The 18,609-nt window shown below is 39.6% G+C and overlaps 3 protein-coding genes across 11 annotated transcripts; 2 read left to right on the top strand and 1 right to left on the bottom strand.

The window, feature by feature from the left end:
• Positions 1–1,419: 1,419 nt before the first annotated feature.
• Positions 1,420–5,002, top strand: LOC112167307 (putative calcium-transporting ATPase 13, plasma membrane-type). The gene has a single exon (XM_024304310.2). The coding sequence runs from the start codon at positions 1,798–1,800 to the stop codon at positions 4,855–4,857; it is 3,060 nt and encodes a 1,019-aa protein (XP_024160078.1). The 5' UTR covers positions 1,420–1,797; the 3' UTR covers positions 4,858–5,002.
• An 888-nt stretch (positions 5,003–5,890) lies between these two features.
• On the bottom strand, positions 5,891–8,650 carry LOC112167308 (probable folate-biopterin transporter 4). Of its 9 annotated transcripts, none has more exons than XR_005810763.1 (8): positions 8,535–8,650; positions 8,206–8,333; positions 7,506–7,655; positions 7,084–7,426; positions 6,859–6,946; positions 6,625–6,709; positions 6,174–6,506; positions 5,891–6,069 (listed from the first exon to the last, which is right to left on the bottom strand). XR_005810763.1 is itself a non-coding variant. In XM_024304311.2 (5 exons), exons 1-4 carry the CDS (start codon positions 8,613–8,615, stop codon positions 6,885–6,887), a joined length of 354 nt encoding a protein of 117 aa, XP_024160079.1. In that variant the 5' UTR covers positions 8,616–8,650; the 3' UTR covers positions 5,891–6,709; positions 6,859–6,884. The 9 variants fall into 9 exon arrangements, 1 of the variants encoding a protein (XP_024160079.1); XR_005810768.1 differs by having other exon boundaries at positions 5,891–6,506; positions 7,084–7,171; positions 7,358–7,426; XR_005810765.1 differs by having other exon boundaries at positions 5,891–6,506; positions 7,084–7,166; positions 7,358–7,426.
• A 9,125-nt stretch (positions 8,651–17,775) lies between these two features.
• LOC112203672 (putative calcium-transporting ATPase 13, plasma membrane-type) lies at positions 17,776–18,522 on the top strand. Its single transcript, XM_024344600.1, has one exon. It carries the CDS (start codon positions 17,776–17,778, stop codon positions 18,520–18,522), a length of 747 nt encoding a protein of 248 aa, XP_024200368.1.
• Positions 18,523–18,609: the final 87 nt, after the last annotated feature.

The following is an 18,609-nucleotide window of genomic DNA, read 5'->3' as shown; positions in this document are numbered from 1 at the left end:
TTTTTTGAATAGCTAGTTTATGGGACAATTAGCAAACGATCTAGTTTCATAAATTTTAGTTGGTATGAAGCTGAAATTATCATAACACATGTGCTCTTTATTATTGGAATATGAAGCTGTCAATTTACCAAGTTTTTCTTACATAGCAATTTGACTAGTTTTTATTTCCTTATGAATTGAGTATGTTGGATGTTTGTGCAAAAGTTTTCTCCTTTTTTGTTCCTTTCTTTTCTTTTTGATTGGAGATTCAATTCATTGATGAAGCAAAGCTTATAGAACAGAATGAGGAACTTAACATGGAAAATTCAATTCATTTATCGAATGGAAGTTTACAACCATGACAATGCATGAAAATTGAAAAGCTGAACCAATGACACAAGACAAATCAAATAACTAGCCATTGAGCTCATTGATCCCTATAGAAAACTCTGTCTGCATCAATTAGGCTGTGCCTACTAAGATCGTAACCAAAATTCAAGCAATCGCTGCACAAAATGCCCCCAATGTCTTCTACCAGTGCTCCAATTTCACTAAGATTACGTCCTTGCTTCTGTACTTCTTGGATGAGATTGAGATCATCCCCTTTCAATTTCCAAGTGCAATAACCTTGCTGTCAAACAATTTATTGCAAAATAATACCACAATGTTTCAAGTTAGTAGAAGAAGGAGAAAGAAATAGAGATCTTGCACATCATATTATGTTGTATTCCATGTATACAACCCTATAATCATTTTAACAGATGTTAAGCTACATAACCCGAAAATACAGTTTGATTCATGATATGTAACTCTAGAACATATAAAGCCAACTCACATCCATACTCCAGACTAAAAAAACCTAAGATTTTTAAAATTGCCCTCAAAACCCAATCACCCAATTAATTTACATATAAAATTGACCCAAAAAAAAAAGAAAAAAGAAGCTCATCTTAACCAATTCATACACACACCTACGAAGGAGAAGAGCCTAACAAGAAAACCCAATTAAAATAAATATTGCACAAGTAATAATTAAAGATATCCTCAGAGGAGGATAAAGACCAGTAAAGGATTCACAAATACGAATTAATCGCTATAGAAGGAAAAAGGAGAGAGAGGAGGGGGAGGGGTGGGGAGACGAAGAAGAAGAAACCCAAGGAAAAATGATCTTGTTAGAGATGGACTATATAGTGATAGAGATGAATTATAGCCGTTGCTTTAATCTGACGGTCACAATAGTAGTAGCTGAAATTTAGGAGGAGGGAAAGATAAAATTTGACTGAAATTTTGGAGCCATTTTGGAGTCCTCCCAGCAGATGCCAGCATGGAAAAAAATTACAGAGGTGTCGAATTTTAAGTGGTTTGTTGAAGAAATGAGTTGGTATGGGTTTCCCACCTAAAAATCTCTCTCGATATAGGTGCATGCTAGCTTATTTGGATTTTGTATACGTCATTACGTCTCTCGTCACAAGCTGGGCTGCTTATTTGGATTTTGTATGTGTCATTACGTCTCTCGTCACAAGCTGAGCTGATTATTACGTGTAACGTGTACCCCTTCGTACCGACATCGGGCCGCCTCTTCTTTTTCAGTAGTTTCTGAACTATTTCTTCGTGATGCCGCACTTGTTCTGGAAGAATGTGTTGGATTGAGTTCACACGTTTGTCACACGGCAATCGGAGTTTATAAATTCTATCCCAATTCAGAAGCTTTATTATTCTCCCCTTTTCTTTCCCTTTTGAACATGGTTTTGCTTCGATAATCAAAGTTTCTAACCGGAATATTAATTCAGTTATTTCTTTTAAGCAAATCCCCACAGTATGTCTGATTCTGAAAGCATGCATGATCCCAGCAGTTGGCTTATTAGCAAAAAGAAAAGCAAATGGCGTTCTGCTTTTTTCACCGTCTACTGCTCTAGAGCCTTCCTCTCTTTATTAAAACCTTCCTTGCTCAAAATCACAGAAACCAAATCCCTGTCTGGTTCTCTCTCTCCTGTCAATACCACTGCCGATTCAGATCCAAACCTCGATGACTTCGGTGTTGACCAAACAGCTCTTACTCAACTTGTGAAGAACAAAAATCTCTACCAGCTGCAAGAGTTGGGAGGAGTTGAGGGAGTAATATCCCACCTCAAATCTGATGCAGTGAGTGGAATTCCTAGTGTTGATGCTGAGGACATTCTCAAAAGAATCAAAGCATTTGGTTCCAACGTTTATCAAAAAGCACCAACAAGAAGGTTTTTCCATTTTGTGTTGGACGCCTTCAAAGACCTAACAATTCTCATTCTATTAGGCTGTGCAGCGCTCTCTCTTTGTGTTGGCATCAAAGAGCATGGATTCAGACAAGGTTGGATTGATGGTGGGAGCATATTGCTTGCAGTCATTTTGGCCATTTCTGTGTCAGCAACCGGCCCTTACTTGCAGAGCAGACATTTGGTCCACAAGAATATCCAAATTGAGGCTGTGAGAGGTGGCAAGAAGCAAAAGATTTCTCTTTCTGAAGCTGTCGTTGGTGATGTAATTTTCTTGAACTGCGGAGATCAGGTGCCGGCTGATGGGTTACTTGTAGAAGGCTATTCACTGCAAGTAGACCAATCAAGCATGTCAGGACAAAGTGATGATATTGTTGAAATTAGCCATGACCAGAATCCATTCCTGTTTTCTGGGACAAAGATTACACATGGGTATGCTCGAATGATTGTCATATCCGTCGGAATGAACACAAAACGGGGTGAAATGACTAACCAAATCAGCCAAGACACTAGTGAAAAGACACTACTGCAAGCACGTCTGGAGAAGCTAACTTCACTGATAGGTAAAGTCGGTCTGGTGGTTGCTTTCGCTGTTCTTGTAGTGTTGTTAGTTCGATACTTCACAGGGCATACGGAGGATGAGAATGGAGACAAAGAGTTCAATTCCAGCAGCATTGAAGTTGATGACATGATAAGTGCTGTAACTGGGATTATAATGGCTGCCGTTTCAATTGTCGTCGTGGCAATTCCAGAAGGTCTGCCATTAGCACTAACTCTTACTGTTGCCTATTCTATGAAGAAAATGATGGCTGACAAAGCAACGGTTCTGAGGCTCTCTGCTGCTGAGAATATGGCATTTACCACCACAATCTGTACTGACAAAACAGGTACTCTCACAATGAACCAGATGAAGGTGACCAAGTTTTGGATAGGTGAAAATAGTTTGGAACAAGAAGCTTATTCATCAAAAATTTCTCATTCTGTTCTTAATTTGATCCGAGAAGGGGTTGCTTTGAATACAAGTGGTAGTGTGTACAAGCGTAGCCTGGATTCAGAAATTGAGATCTCAGGCAGTCCAACTGAAAAGGCTATTCTATGGTGGGCAGTATATGGGTCACAGATGGATGTGGAGAAAGTAACGAAGAGTTGTAGCGTTCTCCAATTTGAGGCCTTCAACTCACAGAACAAGCGAAGTGGGGTTTTGATTAAGAGGAAGGAAGACAGCACAATTCATGTACATTGGAAAGGAGCTGCAGAGATCATACTAGGAATGTGCTCTAGTTACTACGAACCCTCTGGAGTCGTCAAACAAATGGATGATAATGAAAAAGGGAAATTTCAGCAGATTATTCAAGGCATGGCAGCTAGCAGACTCCGATGCATTGCATTTGCACATAAAGAAATTCCAGCAGATCAATATCGACTGGACCTAAAACAAAAAATTATGCTACAAGAAGATGGATTTACCCTGTTGGGACTCATAGGTCTTAAAGATCCGTGCCGTCCTGGAGTGTGGAAAGCAGTTAAAGATTGTCAAAACGCCGGGGTGAACATCAAAATGATCACAGGGGATAATGTTTTCACTGCACAAGCCATTGCCACAGAATGTGGGATACTCAAGCCTGGTCAGGACATCTTCAGTGGAGCAGTGATAGAAGGTGCTGTTTTTCAAAGCTACTCTGACGAGGATAAACTGTTGAATGTGGACAATATCTGTGTAATGGCAAGGTCCTCTGCTCTTGATAAGCTTACAATGGTGCAATGCTTGAAGAAGAAACGGCATGTAGTTGCAGTGACCGGTGATGGCGCTAGTGATGCACCTGCATTAAAAGAAGCTGATATAGGACTATCTTTGGGAATTAAAGGGACACAAGTTGCCAAAGAAAGCTCAGATATCATAATCAGCGATGATAACTTTGATTCGGTGGTGAATGTTTTGGCATGTGGAAGATGTGTTTATCACAATACTCAGAAGCTCATTCAATTCCAGCTCACAGCAAATTTTACTGGTCTTGTAATCAACTTTGCAGCAGCAGCTTCATCAAGAGCAGTCCCATTTACAGTTGTTCGTTCAATTTGGTTGAACTTGATTATGGACACACTGCTAGCTCTGGCTCTTTCCAAGGACAAACCCACAAAAGAGCTCATGGAGAAGCCGCCGGTGGGCAGAACTAATCCCCTCATTACCAACATCATGTGGAGGAACCTCTCGGCTCATGCTCTGTACCAGACGACAGTCCTTTTGGTATTACAATTCAAGGGCAAAGCAATCTTTGGTGTGGATGATAAGGTACTGGGTACCTTGGTATTTAACACTTATCTTCTTTGCCAGGTGTTCAATGAGTTTAATGCAAGGAAGCTTGAGAAGAAGGATATCTTTAGGGGTTTACAGACAGACAAATTGTTCATGGGGGTCATTACGGTGGCAATTGTTCTACAGGTGGTGACGCTGGAACTTTTGAGCAAATATTTGGATACAGGGAGGTTGAACTGCGGACAATGGGGACTATGTCTGGGAATTGCAGCCATGTCTTGGCCGATCGGATGGGTTGTTAAGTGTATACCCGTGCCACAGAAACCCATTCTCCGCTACCTGCTCGAGTTGAAGTTGGAAAGCAAACAAGAATGAGGCAATTGGATGAGATAGAATCAAGCAGAGGGATAAACTATAGATATTGACCCCTATTGACTAATGTATATTCTTTTGTTCGTTTAAAATACTCAGCACTAGATATAAGTATATAACATCTACTATGGGTTTATTTTTATTTTTATTTTCTCTCTCGAATTTTTATATTATATAGTCACAATTATAAGCGAAGAAACTTTAACTGAAATTGTTATCAGTTCACTTCATACTAACCAGCAGCAGAAGCTGTAGAAAATCCAGGACACGGCTAGGCTGCTGCTTGATGAAAGAGGCTGATCTGGGTGGTTCCTCTCATATTGAGAGATTCTGTCTAGTGGCATTCGATCACGTCTCGACAAAGAACTTCCTGAACGGATTTTTCTTTGCTTTCTATTTGAAATCGACCTAATCTATCATTTGGACGATTGGATCTCTCTATCAATGGAAAAGGGGGTGCTTCGGTCTATGATGCAATGTGCTTTTCTAGTCGCGTGCAATACAATAGATATGCATTCACAAAAAATACAATAGGGTTTTTTTTCCTAGAACATCTGGTTTTGAACTTTTGATGCCCATGAGTTTAGAGTGCAGGATTTCCCTAGTGATTAGCTGGAAGGTGGAGAAACTCGCCATTTATATATGCGAATGGATTGTAAAAGGTCTACAAGTACCAAAAATGACTCCCGGCCAGATAGATAAAAATGAAACATCTGCATGACAACAAATCTGGATATTGCGGCAGGTATCAGTACATATAAGATTCTCAAACGATTCTAGCTGTAAACAAAAGAAATAGAGGCTCATGGTCCATGAGAAGAAAAAAGGAAAAAGTTCTAATCCCCATATCAAATAAGGATGTCACAGATTTAACATAAAGGAAACTCAGTTCTGATGGATGTCAACTACGTCTTATTAGCTTTTAAACCACACTAAGCGAGTAAGGAACATCGAAGACAAACACGTGAAGTCCAACTCTTTTTCCACCCATCAACTGATGATACTTCGTCATTGGAACAATAAATGAAAGTAAAGATGTCAAATCAAAGGCAGCGATTAGGCTTTATTCTCATGCAATATAAATTATGTGGAGTAGTACACTGCCATACCCAAGTTCGTAAACACAGGCTCAATCCTAGCACAATCTAAGAGGATATTGACAACTTCATCTCCTTTCATACACAACTGCAGACACCTTTCAATTAAATTCTGGACCTACAATGTTCATTATTGTACCAAAACAGAAAGATGCGCATGTAAGTATCATCCTTTCAATAAGCGAAACTCAAACATATATGCAATGAAAAGATCTGTCTTACAACTTGAATATCTTTGAAGTGTGGCTTTGCTGCTCTTGTTCTTTGCAATGACAATCTTTATTCTTGGCTTCCTTCAGAAGAAGAATGATAATGTTCCTTCTTCCATTTTGAAGGGCAACCTTTGTTTTGTTCTATTTCCTGTACACTTATGCTTCCAATTTAGAACATTCATGAAATTAAATGTCGATCAAGATTCATGGGAAATACGATTGATAACTTTCTCTGGTTGTTGATTATTGTGGCTGCTTTTTTGAGCTCCTCAATGGACTTGAACAGAGGAGTTAGGTTAATGTTCTTATCTAAGATTTTGACTTCCAAATCCTTCATGTATTTCTGTCAATCAAGGATTCAATACCATAGATCTCTATTCAGGTTGACTGAATGTAACTAACGACATTTAATTATTTCAAAAGTGCGTGCAGTGGTTAACTGAAGGATAGTGTTGCCTTACCTGTAGCTCCAGCGCATAGGATGTATAAAAGGCAAAAACTCTGCATCCGCTAGCCAAAGAGCTATCAAACCCCATAAGTTTGCCACTGTTATTCAACACAAACACAATCAGTTGGGACACTTGAATTTACATTGTCATTGTAAGTGCGTAACTTTATAGTGTTTGGATGTTTTTATTTAGTGGAGTATAAGAATTTCATTGGAGGTTGAAGAAGGAGAAAAGAATAAAGCAGACCTGCAACATGCCTATGAAAGAATGGATCACCAAATTTTCCAACCATACAAAGTCATCATACATGGAATGGCATGGTATACTGGATATCCTGTAATTCAAAAATGATTTGTAAGTAATTTAAATCACAATGCTAAGTAGATAGGTTATGTATGCCATTCTTCCTATTTTTTAGTGGCAATCATGGTTGAGACTTGAGAGCTTTAGGAACATCAAATATGTTGTTACCTTTACAGAAAGTCATGTCGGCAGACGGAATTCCATTATTTTGAACAAAAGCTGCAAAATCAGATTCTCCACTTCCCAACCTGCTAAACTTTGTATGAAAAATACAGTTTAAAATATCCATTTCATGAAAAAAATCTTCCAACATTTATAATGTGTAGATAATGCAAGACTTGAATAGCTGATCGGTTGAACACAAATAACATGAATTGCAATTTTTCTTAAACGTAGCAACAAAGTTTTATATTATGGGGTGTTATGTGAAGTAGTTGCGTACTCTAGGTGAACTGCTGGAACCAACCCACGCTTGGTAGAGAGTTTGTGATGAGTTATTGAGATCTTTGACCTTCAAATTCAAATTTCAAATGACTGAGCTGGGGTGTCATATCAGTGTTAGAATATCTAGCTATACTTTTTTGTACTACCTGTTGAGTAGCTTGCTTAAGAAGTTTATCAAGCTGTGGAGTGGCAGAGGCCCAGAATCCTGGCGCATATACTGCACTGTCGACATTCAAGCAAGCAATAGCCCTCGAAGCTAGCATGTCTCTGTTTTTTTTCTACCCATCCAGTTGATCCTATCTCAATCAACAATTAGATGATTTATAGAGATAAGTACTAAGCAACTGAGTCGACTTTACAAATACATTGTAGTCTATTGTTATGTCCAACTTACTGTATTTGCTCATGCCCTTACATGAAATGTGTTATATATACTTCAAAGACTGGGAGGTAGACAGAGGAGAAACAGCAAATCCTCTCTCAAAGACAAGGATACAGTCTGTGTTTGCGATGATATTACCAATTTACCAATAAAAAGGCATCATATACATCGTTCATTATTATCCAGTTCTTTTCTCTTTATATACATTACGTCACAATTCCATTTTCATCAAATTACTTGAATTCACTACAAGGGAATTTGAACCGCTAAGAACATGATGACGGAACCTTTTCCATCATCATTAGACAGCACATCACAATCAGAACTCCCCTACATTTGAATCTACTACGTATACATGGCATAAGTATTACCAAGCAGCACATTGCATAGTTGTTGTCTACGAAAAGGCATTTTGATACTTACACACTCAAGAACACATACACTAGGTAGAAGAAGATCCATACCCATATAATGGTTTAATGCTCCATGGGAAGAAAGGTATCGAAAACACAATCTGGGAAGACGACGGTGACAACTTGAGCCTATCTTTCAGCTGGTAAGAAACTGCAGTCCAAACAAAGTATCTAAAACCCTACAATACGTCAAACACAAACAACAGTCATATGTCATTTACCATATAAATTCTTCTCACACCCCCTAATAAAATCACCCAAAAAAATCAAAAAATAAATACAACCCAGAATTCCAAAACACAAAAAACCTCATTACACAAAAACCCAGAAACTGAAAATCATAAAGTGGATTAATATAGTTTGACAGAGAGAAGGAAAACCTGGGTGAAGTAAATGAGGCAAACGAGCCAGAGAAATGAGGCTCCAAATGCAGCTCTTAATCTTTTCAGCCTTTCAATCATTTGCGTTCAACTCTCCTCTAGTGTTTCAGTTTTCTGTTTCAAGGGTAGAGAAATAGTAAGAAGACGATTATGACCCTGTTGCGTTTTCAATTTGTAGTACAACGGGCCCTTTATTAAGTGGAGTGTTTTGACATTTCGCACGGGGCCCACCCGTAGAACCTTGACCAAGTGGATAATGTGGGAACTGTAGATCTGGTTTTCTTTTGATTTTCTCTTTTTCCATTTTCTTTTCTTGACACGAAAAATGAAGGGAAAAAATCACAAACAGTGTCTGAATTATGGCCCACTAATAACTTTCATACTGTTTAAGAACACCTAATTTATGTGTCTAGCCCAAACTTTAATTACTTGTCTAAGTTATAATAAGGTTAGTCTTACAGATATGCTCGAAGATATTTTCGGCGATATCCTAATCAATATTGTACAATTATGTTTCCTTGTAAGACTTAGGGCTTGTCCGGTAACGTTTTTAAAAATGATTTTTCAAAAATCGATTTTGAAAATAAAAACGAGAAAACAAGATTGGATTTTTGAGATCCGAAAATGTGTCCGGTAGGTTATTCCGAAAGCAATTTTCAAAAACGAGAGAAGATGACGACTAGAGATGAGAGAGAGACCTGAGAATTAAGAAGATAGCGATGTGAGAATATGGAAGAAGAGAGCACGTTCTTTTTTTTCTTTGTTTTGGAAAATATATCTCCGTGTTTTCTAAAATATGAGAATGAAAATGTGAAAACGTCTATTTGTCGTTTTCCTGTTTTACGAGTAAAATAAAAAAATATTTTCAAAAATTATTTTCTGCATTTTTGAAAACAAACCAACGAACGCATTTTCAAGCCATTTTCATTTTATAAAATGAAAAGGATGACTTGAAAACGTTACCGAACGCCACCTTAGATTCTCTGCTTGTAATCCTCTATATAAAAAACCTCATTTTTCAATGAAAACACAGTTCATTCTCTCCCAATTCTCTCCACTATTCTCTCTGCATCACTTTTCCTAAAACACGTTATCAGCACGAAGCCCTAACCCTGAAACAAATAGCCAAAACCTAAATTGGAATACAAAACCTTGAAACCCTTTCTGCCTCCACCCCATATCTTAAAGAGCTTGATCTCAGGAGTCCAAAACCGGCAGCAGAATCCCAAGAACCAGTCGAAAAAGTACCGAACCGGCCCCTGGAAGAAGAAGTAAATTATCCACCAGTTCACCGCCTTTCAGACCTTCGATTACCACCAAATTTTATCAGAAGTAGTGACTTGATCCAGGATTCAGGAACCGGAAGCAAAACCTCAAGAACGGGTCTGAAAGTCACCGAACCGACTGCTTAAGTGACTGAAACGTAAGCAGAAAATCGGACAGAAGCCATTTAGGGGCAGTTCCGGCCATTACCGGCCAACCACTGACCAGAAGCACCTTTTTTCAGCCAACTTCAGGCCAAAAGTTCCAGCGACGCCCACGCATCCTTGGCACCAGACACCAGTGCAACCAGGATCGAAAGCACACTGCAATCCTACAAGTTCATCTGCCAACACATAACTAGGATTGAAGCTCGTTTGCAATCCTACCACAAGGATCAAAGGCACTCTGTAATCTTAAGAGGTATTTTTTATTAAACGTTCCCGCTTTCCGTACTTTCAGTTCAGCTTCTTTTTCTCAGGGACTTGCAACCTCACTTCTTCTACCCCCCTTTCTTCTTCATAGGGGAGACATAAGCCGAGTTATGGGGGTTCGTGCTATCTTCAAACTTGGAGTTTGTTGAGACCTCCAAACTTAGAGTTTGTTGAGAAGATACGATCGACCACAAACACATTATTGTTTCGATCTAATCCACTACCTCTTGGAATCAAATTTCTTGGGAGCGACAACGCTTAGAAATTCTCAATTTCTTGGGAGCGACTACGCTCAAAAATTTCTTTTGTTTCATGGTAGCCTTTTTACTCCGAAACTAACTATTTTCTTGTTTCTTTTCAGGATGAGTAACCTAAACAAATTGGACTTTGCTCCATTGGAGACAACAGGCGCAGGATACCACAAGTGGGTCTGTGATGTCCAATACCATCTTAAGACAAAATGAATTCTGAATAGGATCCTCGAGCCAAGTCAGAACGTGCTCACGATTGAGCAAGCTGCCGCTTTGGAAGCGAATCAAGTTAAAGCCATTATTCTCATGACAAGGCACATGGATGACTCGCTCTAAAATGAGTACCTGAATGAGGAGGACCCTAGAAAGCTATGAGCAGAACTCGAAGAGCGATTTGGCAATGTTTGTGACTCCCTGCTTCCTGATTTAGAAGTGAGATAGAACAACCTCTGCTTCTGTGATTTCAAGTCTATACTTGACTACAACTCGATCGGAAGCCCTTCGTATCAAGTCTTTGATGGAGTTATGTGGAAAGAACATCATTGATACGATGTTGATCGAGAAGACTCTCTCTACCTTCCTCGTCTATGCATTGATGATTGCAAAGAATTATCGAATTGACATCAATGCAGGACACATCACAAGGTTTCATGAGCTTTTTGGAGCCATGAATGTAGCTGAAAAGCACGACACATCCTTGTGAAGAACTTTTACTCTAGACCTGTGGGAACCAAGTCTATTCTGGAGTCTAACTATAGTCGTGCCCCTAAGGAAGGGAGCCAAGAGCAAAACCCTAAAGCGAGGGATAATTCTGGATGTTCTGATCCATATTCTCGCCCCAAAGAGAAAGGTAACCTCCAAGATAGGGGTGCACGGAACCATGTAGGTCAACGTGTAAGTAGAGGGGGAGGCAAAGCCTTTGGCTATGGTGGTGACACCACCAAGGTTAATAGTCATTCTAATCACGCACCTAGAGCGCCTCTATCAAGGGAGTCTGACCATAATGATGCTTGTATTCTGTGTGGTGCGTCCGGACATTGGGTCAAAGTTTGTAAAGCATCCCAGAATGTTGCAAACGCTTACAAGATGTATCATGAAGCAAAGAAAGCAAATTACATGGAGCAAGAAGATCAAGATGATGATCTCGCTCTAAGGGTGGAAGACTTCAAAGGCCAAGATCAAGAGACTGGCGATTTTGTTTAAGTCTTTTATTTTTCCCAAGATATGTAGGCAATTGCCATATTATTTTTATAGTAAATACCAATGGTTTAGTCTTTCTTCAAACTAGGCTCATCTAAAGTAAGTGTGATGTCTAGGAAGGTTTTGAGATTAGTGGTACTAATTAAGCAAGCCTTGCTCCACCGACATCTCTCTACTCACCTGGTCATATTTATTTTGGAGTTACCAAACGAAGTTAAACGACTACCATTGTTTTGCATTAGCTAGTATTTGGATCAGAGTCTCTTAATGGTTAAGACACAATGATGTACTCCGTTAGCTTATGAATAAAATTTCGAATTCTTTCCATTATGACTCCATTTCACTGAGCTTTTGAAGAATGAATGCTAGAGAACTTCAACGTCTTGCGGATAGTGCGACTATGCATACCATTCACCACCATAGGCAATCATTCGTACAGATGTTGCCTACATATTTCTTCATGACTACGATGGCTGGCCCATCGAGTTTAGTTCAAGGACATGGAATAGCCCAAATTCTTCTTGCCAAAAGGTACCTTGATTACTGTCACATAAACTCTCTACCCTCTAGGGAGAATCGAACCCTATTGAGCTATTCGAGCTAACAGATTCCATGCAGAAATGTATGTAGAGAACGGAAATGAGTTCATTTCCAATACTTCTAATGGTTGCGAACAAAGGCACATCTTAGAAAAACTTGTGTCTCTCTAGTGGTTTTTATGTCACCACTATTCGAGCTATTAAATCCAATAGAGTTTTGAGAGAAGATCACTTAGATCCAAACACATATTGGCTTTGTCACGATAAGATAGGACATCCTAGTCATGATATGATGATCCATCAATTAAAGACTTTACACGGACATCCATTCTTTCGAGCGAAATGAAGCAAAAATCAAAAGTTGATTCCTGGACTAAGTGTGACCGTCGCCGTCGCCGTCACTGCCTCTGGCACCGCTGCAGTCCACCACCGACCTAAGGCAGCCGTTGTCCCCCCCTAATGACGCCATGGTTGGCGTCTCCCATGGCCATGACGCCATGGTTGATGGTGTAGTCTCCGATTTTGCTTCTAATAGCGTTTCAGGCGCTCAGACCCAACCAAAATCCTCAATGGTTAATTCTAAGGCCCCGCGCTCGTTCTACAAAGCCTGTTCCGTATGGAAATTAGGTTTGAGACCGTCCTATGCAAAGGATACGAAAATACTCATTCTGTTCTTACATAGAATTTGAGGGGATTCTGTGGACTGATTCAGCCAACTTGCGGAAGTTTAAATATTTCATGATGTTGGTTGACACGCAAACATGTTGGTCGAGTGTTGTGCCATTGTCTACTTGTAATATTGCTAATACTACACTCTTAGCACATATTATATGGTGACGAGCTCACTCCTCAAGTCATCCCATTCAGTCAATTGAACTTGACAATGCTAGGGAGTTTACATTGAAGACTTTTGATGATTATTGCGTTGGGACTGATGTTGGACATCATATTCCCATGTACACTCTGAAATGGTCTTGCATAAATGACTACGATGGTAGCCCAAACATTGGTAATGCGCACCAATTTCCCTATATCCACTTGGAGTGATGCAATATTGCATGCAGCTATTCTAATTTGTTTACGACCCACCCCCACTCAATCTATCTCTGCATTACAGCTAGTGACTGGTACAAGTATCTTGTACTTACACATATTTGAGTACGCCATTTATGTACCAATTGCGCCGCCACAGCGTACCATGATAGGTCCTCATAGACAAATGAGCAAATATGTTAGATTTGAGACTCCAACAATCGTCTGCCACTTAATACCCTTGCTAGGCGATCTTTTTATCACTAGATTTGTGGATTGTCTCTTTGATGAGGCAGTCTTCATGTCGTTAGGGGGAGATAAGAACATGGATGTTCAGCAAGAATAACAGAAATTGTTGTGGTCTGTCCGCACCATGTCTCATCTTGATCCCCGCTAAAGTGACGAGATCACATATATCTGCTGCAAATATGCCTACAAGGATGGACGTCCCTACGAGTGGATGTAACACCACCATACACGGAGGTAGGAATTGCACCAATGCCATATAGAGTGGCACTCTAGCATTACAGGCCATGACCCTAGTTAGGATGCGTGAGAGGCTAGTAGGTTCGAAGGATACTTAAGCGCAACCCAATCATTTGATCATCGACACTCAAAATCTGTCTCATGAGAATCTTCCTAATTATGGTTATCATTGGGGGACGCCTTAACGTCAGGACCTATTCCTGATAATATAGAGACCTGTCTGAAAATTACACTAGTGTACATGAGATGTGGGATAAAAACCCCATTATGATTGATGATGTAATCACACATTATGTTGCGCATGAGTTTGTTGATTCTGATGATAACGAACCACGCTCTGTTAATGAATGAATGCCAATGTAGAGAAAATGGGCCTAAATAAAAAGATGTGATCCAGGTTAAGTTGGATTCTCTAACGAAGAGGAAGATTTTTCGAGCTAGTGATGCCAACACGTCCTAACATAAAATCTATTGACTAATGGGTCTTCGTTAGAAAGCGTGATGAGAAAAAGAGATGGTAATCTTGCCTTATGGCGCAAGGCTTCTCACAAAACGCTCTGAAGTCGACTAAGATGAGACATATTCTCTCGTAATGGATGTCATTGCACTCCACTACCCTGTCAGTTTGGTAGTTTCCGAATAACTGAACATGCAGCTTACGAATGTGGTTACTGCATATCTATATGGCAATCTAGATACGGAGATATACATGAAGGTCCCAGATGGACTTCAGTTACCCAAGTCAAGTAGCTCTAAATCACGAAGCACGTTTGCAATAAGGTTGAAACACTCACTATATGAATTGAACCAATCCGGACGGATGTGGTATAACCATCTAAGTGAATACTTGACCGGGAGGGGATATGTTATCAATGAACTATGCCTATGTGTGTTCATAAAAAGAACAAGTTCTGAATTTGCAATAGTAGCAGTTTATGTTGATGACATGAACATAATTAGCACCCTTAAGGAGTTAAGGGAAACCACTAAACGTTTGAAATCCGAGTTTGAGATGAAGGACCTTGGGAGAACACGGTTTTGCCTCGGTTTGAAACTTGAGCACCGTGAAGATGGTATCCTAATTCATCAATCAGCTTATACCCAAAAGATGCTTAGGCGATTCAATACTGACAAAGTTAAGCCTTCAAGAACCCCAATGGTTGTCCGTAGTCTTGATCCAAAGAAGAATCTATTCCGTCCAAAAGATGACGATGAAGATGTGCTAGAGGTAGAAGTGCCCTACTTAAGTGCAATAGGTACATTGTTGTACTTAGATCAATGCACAAGACCAGACATCTCATTTGCAGTAAACTTGTTAGCTAGGTATAGTTTTGTGCCAACGCAATGCCAATAGACTGATGTAAAAAATATCTTTCGATACTAGAGATGTACGTTTGATATGGGCTTGTTCAATCCCAACAGAGAGATGACGGATATGACCCATTAGATATCAGGAACGCCTCCAACTCTGGACTGCGTCCTCTATCCCCATCCCAAAAAGACATTAGTGTTTTGGAAGGTTTTGCTGATGCTAGGTATCTCTCTGACCCACACAAAGGTCTTTCCCAAACTGGTTATGTGTTTACCATGGGTAAGACTGCGGTATCTTGGAGGTCTACAAAATCTACACTAGTCACCATATCTTTGAACGTTGCAGAGATTATTGCTCTTCACGAAGTGGTTCGTGAATGTATATGGATTGGATCCATAATTACACCTGTTCGAAGCAATTGTGGTTTGGAAGTCTACCAAAGATAAGCCTACGAGCATTTATGAGGATAATGCTGCTTACTTTGAACAAATGAAGTAAGGCTACATCAAAAGCGACAACATCAAGCATAATCAGCAACAATGGACTCCCCTCAAGATCAAAGTGAACTAGATCCGATTTGAGGACAGTGTGGTAGACTTGTTTACTAAATCATTGCATAAATTCCACTTTTGAGAAACATGTTGGTAGCATCGTTTGCGGAAATTATCTGAACTCCTATGACAGTTGTCATCAGGGGGAGATGTCTACATATTTGGTCTCGAAATGTGAAGGGTGTGTTGTACTCTTTTTCTCTTTCGACCGAGGTTATTTTTGTCCTACTAGGTTTTTGTTACTCGGCAAGGTTTTTGACGAGGCAACGAGAGGAACACCATGTTTGGGCAACACAAGGGGAGTGTTTAAGGACACCTAGTTTGTACGTCTAGCCCAAACTCTAATCACTTGTCTGAGTTGTAATTGGGTTAGTCTTACAGATATTCTCGAAGATATTTTCGGAGATATCATAATCATTTTATGATTATGTTTCCTTGTAAGACTTAGATTCTCTGCTTATAATCCTCTATACAAAGAGACCCCTATTATCAATGAAAACACAGCTCATTCTCGCCCAATTCTTTCCACTATTCTCTCTGCATCTCTTTTCCTAAAACACATACCTCAATTTTCAAAAATATCAAATTGGTACCTAGACTTCACTTTCACTATTAACCCCGTTAACTTTTCAATGGTAGAGTCGTCATTTTACTGTTCATCTTCTCCACTTTACTGTGGTTGGGTCTAAACTGAGTAAAATTTTTGTATGACATCTGCAAAATTCTTTTTCCAACTTTATATATCAACATAATCTTTTGAGATCTACCTCAAACCTCGTTTTGAAACTTTTATTTAGTTTCTAGATTAATCAACTCGATTGCCTGTATAAATGGGGCAAACTTATATCTACACAAGATATGAAGATGCCCCAAACATGAGGATAATACAAGATGATGAGGACTGGCCGGTGCCATGATAATACCAGTCTTTCAATTCAAACATCCATCCACAAATGTAGTTAGAATGCATGCTAGATGAACCAATGCATAAATAAGAAGCTAGATGAACCATTTATCTCAACATTTTCTACAATGAATATCTAAAGTCAAAGGGTTAAGGGTTATCAGCTATAATTAAGTGGTTTCTTTCAACTAACTACAAGTTTCTGAAACCGAAGCTTATCTCTTCTTGTGTTTTCGAGGCTCTGAGTTTGGTCTGTGGTGCTATGCTATCATTTCCAATGTAGCAGATGAATCTAAGAACTATTGCCACTCTAGATGGCTGTACAATGTTAAAAGTCAAAGGATGAAGGTCATGAGCTATGAGTTAAGCGATCACTTTCAGCTAGAGGTGAAATCACTGATTATAAGTATCCGGATATCCTGCTTAACTCCTGTTTTGTTTTTGAGGCTCAATATATGGTTGATCTATGGCACTAAGCTATCATTTCCAATGTATCAGATGAATCTAAGAACTACTGCCACCCTTGTATATTCAATGGCTAACAAACAAGTTCCATCAATCCTAAGAACAAAATCCAAAGGGAAAGCATATTTCGGGAAAAAAGAGCTGCAATCAGTCTCGGCGACCTCCCAACAGTCCTTTAACCTCGCCTCCCGAACAACAATTTCAGGAGACACTGTAGGAAACAGATCAGCCACTTGACTGGCTCTGCAGACACCTACACACAAAAACCAGAAAGATGCCCAATAACCAAATTGCTATGCACATATAATAAACAAATCACTCAGTCCCACAATTACACTAGACCTCTGTTTGGTGCCATCAGTAGAATTAAGCAGAAACAAAAAAAAAGTGTGAAAAGTGTTCATGCTAAAGAAGATGAAATCTTCAAGGGTAGAGTCGTTATTCACTAGCGAAGCTAAAGAAGCTGAGGAAGAAATTTGTTATTCACTGTTCATCTTCTCCAAAAAAAAAAGTGTGAAAAGTAGAGGGGGTGAAATCTTCGTAAACTCAAACTGCGCACTAGCGAAGCTAAAGAAGCTGAGGAAGAAATTTGCCACCAAGCCTAAAGTTGTGGTGGAAGAGCAACTGGGGGTGGCGAAGAGTATCGATGTGAGTGTCAGTATCTCCCCGGATACCCTCTCTTCGTAGGGTGGCCCTGTATAAATTATGATAAGTTCTTGAATTGTTTTGGAGCTAGCTCTTCTCAGTAGTTTCATGTACCGGTTACTTTGAGCTTATTCTGATGGTGATGCTGATATAGGACTGTCTATGGGAATTCAAGGAACAGAAGTTGCCAAGGAAAGCTCAGATATTATAATCACGGATGATAACTATGCTTCAGTGGTCAGTGTTTTGGCATGCGGAAGATGTGTTTATCACAATACGCAGAAGCTCGTCCAATTCCAGCTCACAGCAAATGTTGCTGGTCTTTTGATCAACTTTGCAGTAGCAGCTTCATCAAGGCAAGTGCCATTTACGATAGTTCGTTCAATTTGGTTGCACATGATTATGGACACACTACTAGCTCTGGCTCTTACCAAGGATAAACCCACAAAAGAACTCATGGAAAAGCCACCGGCGGGCAGAACTGAGCCCTTCATCACCAATGTCATGTGCAGGAAGCTCTTGGCTCAAGCTCTGTATCAAACAACTGTCCTCTTGATATTACAGTTCAGGGGAGAAGCAATGTTTGGTGTTAATAATAAGGTAAATGGCACCTTGATCTTTAATACTTACGTGTTTTGCCAGATATTCAATAGTTTAATGCAAGGAAGATTGAGAAGAAGGATATCTTTAGGTATTATCCACACCGACAAATTGTTCATGGGGATAATTGCAGTGGCAGTTATTCTACAGATTGTGACAGTGGAATTTCTAAGCACATTTGAAGATTTCAACCTATGGGGAGTATGTCTTGGAATTGCAGCCATTTCTTGGCCAATCGGTTGGGTTGTTAAGTGTATACCTGTGCCACAGAAACCCATTTTCCACTACCTGAAGATGAAGATGAACTGAAGAACAGAGCTCCACAAGAAGTTTGAAAGGAAAGAACAGGCTTTAGAAGCATCATGCATTGTTCAGATTGATATTTTTGTAAATATA

Source organism: Rosa chinensis, chromosome 5, assembly GCF_002994745.2.
Source record: "Rosa chinensis cultivar Old Blush chromosome 5, RchiOBHm-V2, whole genome shotgun sequence".
In the NCBI taxonomy this organism is placed as follows: domain Eukaryota; kingdom Viridiplantae; phylum Streptophyta; class Magnoliopsida; order Rosales; family Rosaceae; genus Rosa; species Rosa chinensis.
This window is presented reverse-complemented; position numbering and strand designations above follow the sequence as displayed.

Coding starts and splice junctions, on each gene's coding strand:
- LOC112167308 (XM_024304311.2), bottom strand. CDS start 8,615: ATGATTGAAAGGCTGAAAAGATTAAGAGCTGCATTTGGAGCCTCATTT. Junction 8,334..8,534: donor GCCTCATTTACTTCACCCAG/GTTTTCCTTCTC, acceptor GACGTATTGTAG/GGTTTTAGATACTTTGTTTG. Junction 7,167..8,205: donor AGCATTAAACCATTATATGG/GTATGGATCTTC, acceptor TACAAAGTTTAG/CAGGTTGGGAAGTGGAGAAT.
- LOC112167307 (XM_024304310.2), top strand. CDS start 1,798: ATGTCTGATTCTGAAAGCATGCATGATCCCAGCAGTTGGCTTATTAGC.
- LOC112203672 (XM_024344600.1), top strand. CDS start 17,776: ATGGGAATTCAAGGAACAGAAGTTGCCAAGGAAAGCTCAGATATTATA.